The 9,425-nt window shown below is 46.1% G+C and overlaps 1 protein-coding gene across 3 annotated transcripts in view; it reads left to right on the forward strand.

The window, feature by feature from the left end:
- The window catches only part of Fndc1 (fibronectin type III domain containing 1), a 79,824-nt gene that overhangs the window by 56,582 nt on the left and 13,817 nt on the right, over positions 1-9,425 (forward strand). For all 3 annotated transcript variants that reach the window (XM_050135843.1, XM_050135842.1, XM_050135844.1), the window contains 3 exons: positions 3,430-3,498; positions 5,582-5,725; positions 8,068-8,298. In XM_050135843.1, the coding sequence (XP_049991800.1) occupies positions 3,430-3,498; positions 5,582-5,725; positions 8,068-8,298 (444 nt within the window). The remainder of the gene's footprint in view (positions 1-3,429; positions 3,499-5,581; positions 5,726-8,067; positions 8,299-9,425) is intronic.

Consider the following 9,425-nt stretch of genomic DNA (forward strand, 5'->3'; position numbering starts at 1 on the left):
AGAATTGACTTCTCTGCTCAGTAATGAACTCCAGAGCTGAGATAATAGAATCTGCCATGTCTCTAATTTCCCAGGGTACCACATTATCATCCTTAGGCATCTAAATATCTTAAGATTTTAAGAGGTAATTCTGGGTTTTCTAGCTGAGAAGTAAAAGGCAGCAATCTTTGTTTTCCAGGCTCTTTCTGCAGCAGATTGTGTGAAATTGCACATATCTGGAGAAGCTCTGAGCCAACTGAACATTCAAGAATGTGTAATGTGACCTCGCTACATGTTGGAGAGACATATTCGTCGTTTTAGAAAACAGCTCCAGCTGGCCATGCTCACCCTCCTGACAGAAAGGAGAATGATCAGAACGTAGTTTCATTGGAGCTACAATCCCATGTGGGAATGCGCCCGAGGTCCCTTGCTGCTGTCTACTTCTTCTCTCTATACTTCTACAGAGAACAAACCTTTAAAAAGCCATTATAATGTCTCTGGAGCTGAGGCCCTAATTCCTTGGAGACAGAGTGCATTCATTATTTTCATGAGGTACTGAAAAGACTCGGGCACACAACATGTTGATGACTGGAAGCCACTTTTATATGAAGATCAAACTTTTGACGGGTTCTGGGTTGGGTTATAGGACATCCAATTTTACAGAGTTCCGGATGGTCTCGTACGGCAGAGTCAGGTGGCCATCAGTTCTGACGATATGTGGGTGTACAGCTATGACACAGAGAAGACATATTTACTCGGAGAGAAGATGGTGGTAACTCAGAAACAAATTGATTTTATTTGGTTCTAGAAATGTATTCAATTACTTGGTGGGATGTTCACTTATGCCAGAAGCCTGTGTTGGTCATCACAAGAATCTAATTTAGCACCCATGACCTTCTGCGAGGGACCGGCCATCTCAGCAGCTCTGGGCATTGCCATGGATACAGGAATCTACAAAGAGAGTTCTGCTTCTCCCTGTTCATGCTTGTCCTGGAATAGTAAAAAATGCACATTTTTGCTTTTTTTTTTTTAAAAAAAAACTGGAGACATAATGAAAATGGAATGGAAATGATCAGAGAGTAAAATCACACTGTGCTCCTAAAACCTAAAGGAAAAAGATGGTGGTCAGGAATCAGCAGCGGCAAGATAAACCCAAACTTCAGTCACCATGAACTTGAAAACAAATGTGAATTGAGTCAGAAGTAATTCTGTCTTGGATACAGGCATGTTGATGTTGACCTAGCCCATAGATAATGTGTGTGTGTGTGTGTGTGTGTGTGTGTGTGTGTGTGTGTGTGTATACAACCATGCTTGGAATTTTGGAATTTTTTCACAAGATGACCATCCCCCCCCGAAGGGTGGATGATCTGGAACTGGCCTTATTAACATTCACTGTAAGCACAGGTTGCCACCCTAAGGTGATGTTCAAGGGTGCTGGAGCCTGCCTTGAGCAGCTGAGGGTAGCTCTGAGTGTCCTGCTGCAGTGTTCAGAAGATGCTGGGCAGGCGGCAGCAGAGTGCCCCTGCCCTCCACCATAGAAGCTCCCTTTGGCACTGTCTTGCTCACCATGTTATAGACTGAAACACTGCTGTGTAAGTTGGGTCTGATGGCTAAAAAATTTCAAATTGATGAATATGGTTTCCTGGGGAAGGGAGCATACATGCTCGTTCCCCTTCCATTTCCCTGTGAAATGCTGAGTCAAACAGCGCGTGTTCACAGACAGCTGGATTGGCTAGTTCAGCATCTGAAAAGGAGAGGTGGTTTGGAGTGTAAAGTACACGGACTCTGAGCCAAGAAGCCTGAAGCTCAAGTCCTGTGCTCGGCACCTGTGTGGCTTCAGGTCACTATGAACCCTCTCAGAGCCCCAGTGTGGAGCCTGAGAAATGGGTGTGATAAACATGGGCATCCCAAGGATGTGCTGTGAACATTAACTCTCACAGCACACACCGAGGGCACCCAGAGTCCATAAGGCATCTGGTAGGCACTGCCCCTTCCTCCTGTCATCCCGCCACCGCGTTCAAGGGGGTGTTGTGTTCAGAGAGTTCCGTGCCACAGCTGCCAGCTTCAGATCGTAAGGGGGTAATTCCCTTGAGTTGGATGATAGAACGTTCTTTGGATTTAACACTTTTCCACCATAGCGATTGCTCTGTAGACCCAGGTGGGGATAACACCACTGCTCAAAATCTAAGCAGCTTCAGACTGAGCTTCCCAGATAATGCAAAAAAAGCCTTTTTATTTCCTCAAATTTTTCAATTTTGCCAGCTCAGTCATTACTTCATGACTGGAATTCTAATACTAGTTTGCATAATTAAATTTACAATTTTAAAGTTAATTTTAAATGGAAGACATTAAACTTCATCTACAATTTTATAAATCACATTGAAGTAAAATTCTGTTGTCCTAAGGTGTCTAGGGGTTAGTAATATCTTAACAGAAATTTAGTCATTGACATAACATATTCAAAGTTCATATGCAAGTTAAGGAATCCAATGAGTATCAATTTCCCGAGTTGGGTAGTAAAACGTCAGCAGGCAGGAAAGACAGACGAGAAAGAATGATGTAAGACAACACGAGTCTTTCATTGGGAAGTGGGAGTACACACAGGGGTCTCTATAAAACCCTGAGCCTGTCATCTGCTTACAAGTGGGGGAAGTTTTAGGGTACAAAGGGAGGGCAGGGAAGGAGGCTGAAGCATTTCCCTTTCCGGCTCACAGTCAGCCATTGCTAGGGGGAACCCCTGAGCAGTCAGTCAATGCCAGATGATTGACAAATGCCTCTCCTAGCAATTACTAGGGTCCCCCAAGGCAAGGAGGGCAGGGGCTAGGGAAGCAAGTTACTTAACTTCTAAGAACCTAATTACTGCAGTTGCAACAATCCATCACATTCCAGCCAAAACAGGAGAGCCTTACAGCAGGGCTGACACAGGAAACTCAGGTAGTGCGGTCTGTCAAGAGAGAGGCAAGCAGAGGCGGGATATCACCTCATTCTAGAATATTCTAATGGCAAGACAGAAGGAGGGGGGAATAAAGGCAGATAACTTGAGGTCACTGGGGCAGGGTTGTCACAGGGCAGAGCCTCCCTCTCCGTGCCCATCTCTGAGCATGTGCGCCAGGCTTGTGCCAGGAGCATGGCAGACTTCCCTCCAGGTCTAGAGCAATTCAGACGGGTGGGCAGAAGGGTCTAAGAATGCAGAGCTGGGTGTTTGCTCCTGAGCAAAGGGTATTGGATTGCCTTTCTCTGATCTATAAAAGAGGGGAGGCCCGGCTTCCTGTCTGGGGTTCCGATGATCTTCCTTTTGCTGAAGTGAGGAGATGCTGGTACCGGCGGCAACTTGTTTCTGAGAGCCACTCAGGATGGATGAGTGGTCATCCTCAGGGCCAGGGTCCTGAGACAGTGCTGGGAAGAGCCATGGGCCCGTGATGATCTGTCCTCTTTCCTCTTCCTCCCTAGATGACTTCTCAGGCCTGGACACTGACACAGCATCACCCACAGATGAGGACTACGTTGTGTATGATGACGGTATGGAGCGGACCCCAAAACTCACCTTCATTTCCCGACCGCAAGATCCTATTTTAGTTAAAAGTGTTTGATCCTGATTGCATTTTCCTCTGGGACAGTGGTGGTAACTACCCCCTCTTCTGAGTCACTCTCAAATTTATATTTAAGCTGGAGAAAAACAGCAGACTTGAGGAGCTGGTATGGCTTCCAAGCAAGTCCCTTCCTAGCCCCTTGCCATGAAGCAATCCTGGTGCTGCCACTGCCCAGACTTCCCCTTCATCGGCATCTTTATTGGCAAAACCACATGGTTTAAATCAGCATGGAGCCTCTTTTCCTCCTCACTCTTTTCTTTCCTAACTAAGTAACATAGATGCAGCCACAATGTGTTGATTTCTTTTCACGGAAAATTTTCAAATGGTTTAGTTCAATATTGCAAAATGTCCCTAACCCATCTACCGCAGCCCCTTAAGAAATTGCACCTGCTCTTGGTGATTACTCTTAGGGCCCTGGGGTTGTCTTGTCTCCGCTATTGAGAAGTTTACCTTGGAAACTTGCCCACCAGGTGTGGCTCTTTGCTATCCAAACTCAGAATATGCTTCCTCACATCCGCTGGTGTCAGGTGTCTTAGCCACAATCCCGTGAATAACGTTGCCTCTGATGCTTTGTTCATTCATAATGAAGTTAGACTTTGATGTTTTGTTCATTCATCATTAAGTTAGACGCGGTGGCTTAATCCACTGCAGTTTCCAAATAAGGGTTGATCTGAAAGGAGAACATCAGGTGTTAGGAAACCCAGAAAGAGTTCTCAGTACTTTGGGAAACACTCTCTGTCTTTCTTACTATCTTTGAGCAGTTGGAGGGGATCAGTTTTATTTTCTTTTTTGAATATTAAAAGATTGGTTATTTTTAGAGCATTATTCCCAGTCTCCTCCCTGAAAAATTCTGTGCCTAGATTTTTTTAAAGATTTTTTTCATTTTTAAAAATTTTATGTGTATGTGTTATATCTGAGTGTGTGTATGTATACACCACATGAGTGCAGTGCCTCTGGAGGCCAGGAGAGGGTGCTGGATCCCTTGGAGCTGGAGTTACAGGCAGTTGTGAGCTGCCTGATACAAGTGCTGGGAACCAAACCCGAGTCTTCTGCAAGAGCCATCCATCTCTCCAGCACCAACGGATTTTTTTAATTATCATTTCAACCTATTTTCTGATGTGATTTTTATATTTATTTATATTATACTTATTCGATAACTATGTACGTGCACATATGTATGTTGTGTGAGTATATAAGTACCACATGAGTGCAGGTGCATATGGAGGCCAAAGGATGTCAGGTCCCCTGGAACTGGAGGTGCTAAAGATTGTGAGCCACCTGCCAAGGGTGCTGGGAACTGAAGCCAGGTCCTGCTTAGGCAGTAAGTGAGACATTGACACATCTCTCTCACCCTGTGTGATCTTTCATGTCCTTAAAAGGAGAAGAAATTCAGGTAAGGACTTGGGCATGATCACAGTCTGGGAATTTCTGAAGGTTTCTTGTTCCCCAAACTTCATTTTGTAGGTGTATGTGTTATTTTGTTCTCTCTCTCTCTCTCTCTCTCTCTCTCTCTCTCTCTCTCTCTCTCTTAATATGCAGCTGCATATAGCAGTTGTTCAGGGTGTGTGCGTGTGTCTGTGTGTGCAGGAGAAGGATATGTGTGTATGTGTGTGTAAGTGTATCTGTGTGTGTTGTGTGTGGGGGTGTCTGTGTGTGGTGAGTATAATATTATATATTACAGTTGTCTGTATGCCTATATGTAACATCTGTATATTTGCATGTCGTGTGTGTATATCTGTGTATATGTGTGTGGTATATGTGCTGCCAATATGTGTGTGTATAGTATGGCAGTACATGTGGTGTGGTGTGTGATACATATATATATATACATGCATGCGTATATATGTAAAAGTAAGTATGTGTGTATTAGTGTATGGTATAGGCGAAAGTCTGGAATGGGTGGTTGGGTGTGTTTGTGTGTGTGTGTTTACAGTTGAATCTTAAATATCCTTAGATTGTAACCAGGGTCACCTTTGGTAGCACCCTATTACAAAGACTTTACATCTTTTCAGATTATGGATTTGAGACCACGAGGCCACCGACCACCATCATACCCTCGACCACTGCTGCCACACCGAAGGTCATCCCAGAGCAAGGCACTGTCAGCTCCTTCCCAGAGGAAGAGTTCGATCTGGCTGGAAAGAAACGATTTGTTGGTGAATGTCACTTTCTTAATCGGAGACGTTGGTTTTAACTTTTGCCGTTGAAGGCAGCGTAACTAAGCCTTGGCCTGGCTAAGGTGGTATATTTTTAAGAAAATGCTTCCCTGGGGTAAAATTTCCAGTTGAGGTAATTTAGTGAGCTCATTTTACTTAGATACACATTACTTTGCAAAAGTCTGCACTAACCAGAGACTGGTGAGTGCTCAACAGAGGACTTCAGCAAGTGTATACCTAGAGTATGCCAGCTCATGTGCCCGCACATGGGCACACAGAGGCCAGAGGACGCCCAATGTCTTCCTCCATCATCCTACTTTGACCCCTCAAGGCAGAGGCAGCATCTCATTAAATCTGAAGCACAATATTTCAGTTAGGCTGGCTGGCCAGGGAGACTATAGGATCTGTCTGTCTCCAGCGCCCAATACCTGGATTACAGCATGCACAGCTATGCCCCATTTTTAATGTGGGCACTGGGGATCCAAACTCAGATCCTCGTGCTTGTAAAGCAAGCATCCACACCCACGGATCCATCTTTCCTGCCCTGTTGCCAGTCTTCTGAAGATGTTTGATGGTTAGACTTTAAGTGGCACGGTTTCCTAAATTCTGAACAGCGCAGCTTGGCGAATGCTGTCACTAGCGGTGACAATATTGCAGAGCCAAAACTCCCTGTCGGCGCTTACCGTCTCCAACTTCATCAGCCCCATAGAATTGGGATCGAGAAATTCTTTTCTCTCCTCTTCTTTCTCAGCAATTAAAACAATTTCAATGGAAGAGTCTACGCGGCTGAACTATGCTCTAGTCCCTTCCCAAGCCATCTTTTCCCATGCCCTCGATGAACTGCGTTAATGAGACAGTTGGATTAATACGTTACTGAGTGGAGACGAGCAGCAGCTTAGATTAACACCACACTTTTTGGTTTCCAAAACAAATGTCCTGCCATGAGCAGAGAAGAAGTCTTGCCAGCCAAGAGGCAGTGACTGGGCGTCTCACCATGCGAGGGAAAGAGCAAAGCCATTAGGCTGAGGCAGCATTCCTGGGGCTAAAGCCAGTGTTTGCCTGGTGTCCCAACAGTCTGGAGAGTCCACTAACCTCTCACTTTCCCCTGCTGGAGCACAGCAGGCATTTAGTGGTGTCGTTAGCCCTTCCGCAGATTGCTTCTAAAAACCAAGACGCCTTCAGAAATCTCTAGGCATTTCCGTTGAGCTTACTTGGGGGTCTTGGGTACATAAAGCCTTAACGTCAATTCCTTGGCATTCTTAACTTCTCTTAGAATATAGTCAAAGATCTGTGGGCTGGTATCAGAGAGCCTGCTTGTCCCTGGCTCATGAGCACATTCTCATATGAGGAGGCTCAGCTGTGATGGGGTACCAGGCTATGACTGGCATATTCCCAGTCTCCTGTGGCCCCTGAAATCGTGTGGGCAGGAAGGGCTTCAACATGCCGTAAATATGAGAGCGAGAACTTAATCAATAGTGCAGAGGGCCGCTCGGACCTTGGCATTGCACCCAAACATCCGAGAGGGTTGTGAGGTTCCCGGAGCTCTGCAGGAGGCCACCTAAGGGGAAAGCTTGAAGCTGCCATCTGGTTCTCTGGTCTTAAGATGGCTGAGGGAACGAAATACGATGAGGGATGCTAGCTAACTGACTCACAATTTTCCAAATTTGAGGGCATAGGAATGGAAGAATGCTGGAGGCTTATATTACATCAAATTGTAGTCAGAGGACCTTTCTAAATCACTTTGAGGTTGTAGTAATCGGTGTTGGTGGGGCAATGAGACCTTTTGTAACATTCAGATTTTGGGCTATATGTACATAGATTTATTCATGAGAGGCAGGGATTGCTCTTTGATTCTGCTTATGTATATGTGTGTATGTGTGCTTATTTGTATGGGCATGGGCACATGTGTAGAGGGCAGAGATTGGTGTCGGGTGTCTCTCTTGTCACTCTTCCCAATATGTATTAAGGCAGTATTGTTTGTTGAGCCCAAAACTTGCCAATTATCATAGTCTATAGCGCCAGCTTACCACAGGGGTTCCTTGTCTCAGCCTCCCAAGTGTTGGATTATGGATGGTGGCCACGCCTGCTCCACTGTCACATGGGTGCTAAGGGTTGAAACGAGGCCCTTACTCTGGAGTAGCATGTGCTTCACTCACAGAGCCATCTCCACAGCCCCAGGAGGTGCTCTTGGGTTAGCATCAGGTGTCTCTGGAGTCTTGGCAGGGAGAGGCTAAGCTGTGGATCTGATTCCAAGGAACATACGCTATGATTCTGCTGTCCCCCACCAACCCCCCACCACCACCACCAAACCAACTCCAGCTGGACACCTCTGTCTTTTCCAGCTCCTTACGTGACGTACCTCAGCAAGGACCCGTCGGCCCCGTGCTCCCTGACCGATGCTCTGGATCACTTCCAAGTGGAGAGCTTGGACGAGCTCATTCCAAACGACCTGACGAAGAATGAGCTACCTCCTCAGCATGCCCCCCGCAACATCACTGTGGTTGCCATGGAAGGCTGCCACTCATTTGTCATTGTGGACTGGAACAAAGCCATCCCTGGAGACGTGGTGACAGGTGTGTCCTAGGCAGATGCTCAGTGTCCCCACAGGTCTGGCAGAGAGAGGAGAGGGGAATGGGTGGATGCACAAAGGGGCAGGTAAAGTGGAGAAGACGGACATCATTTTCCATGGCACGGGGAGCACAGGTAAGTAGGAGCCTTACCTGTGAGTCATAAAGAACACAGGCTGGAAGCCAGAGTCCTGAATTATAATTCCAGCTTGGTTTGTATGACCTTGAGCTGACAATACGTCATCTCGCTGGAACTCATTTCCTTACAGGGAAAATAAATATCATTATATCTTTAACCTATTATCCTGAAAATAGTCACACAAACTACTCGTTAGCCGAAATCCTGTCGGAGAGAATGATGAAAACGTTTCTACTTAACTATTACTTAGTGTTTCCTTCTTCTGTGCTGCTGGCTGCTCCCATGACAGCCTGGGTGCTTCCCAATTCCTTTTGTGGGCATTGGGAAAAGTGGAACAACCCTAAGCATCTTGAGTCTCTCCTCTGGGTCTTGGCCTGTGAGATGCCTGTGAGTTTCTGTGACCCTGCCAATATGACAATGGAGAATGAGTCTGTTGAACTGAGTTCCCACAGAAAGAGAATTGATGAGCTCTGCGAACAGTCTCCTCCTTTGTGGTTGAGCTGTGTACGAGGAAGGCAGACGTGTCGGCTGTGGATGTGTCTCTCAATGGCACGGGTAGTGTCAGAGGTTAGAGATCAACATTGTCCATCCCAAGGGTCACGTGTAATTCTACACTGCTAGTGCTTTTGCTGTAGGACTCTGACATCGTCTTTTAAGGAGAGAAAAGTGTTCAAGAATATTCAAAGTTTAGTTTTTCTTACAGAACTTGTACAGGGCCCCAGAGCCAGGGTTAGGGAGCAGGAAATGGAGTCCTCATGCATCCTGCCAGGTGCAGGGCAAGTGTCAGCGAAGAGGGACCTGAGTCCTTGGCATAACTGACGGCTGCTCATTTCATGTGTGCCAAGTGAGACCAATCTCTGAAATGTATAGCAATTTCTAAAAGAAAGCAGAGACCAGTGGAGGAAGGCCTGTAACCAAGCTCCTGAGATTCTCTCTCTCTCTCTCTCTCTCTCTCTCTCTCTCTCTCTCTCTCTCTCTCTCTCTCTCTCTCTCT

The sequence above is a fragment of the Alexandromys fortis genome, unplaced genomic scaffold (genome assembly GCF_014885135.2).
Source record: "Alexandromys fortis isolate MF-2015 unplaced genomic scaffold, M_Fortis_MF-2015_v1.1 scaffold_23, whole genome shotgun sequence".
Classification (NCBI taxonomy): Eukaryota; Metazoa; Chordata; class Mammalia; order Rodentia; family Cricetidae; genus Alexandromys; species Alexandromys fortis.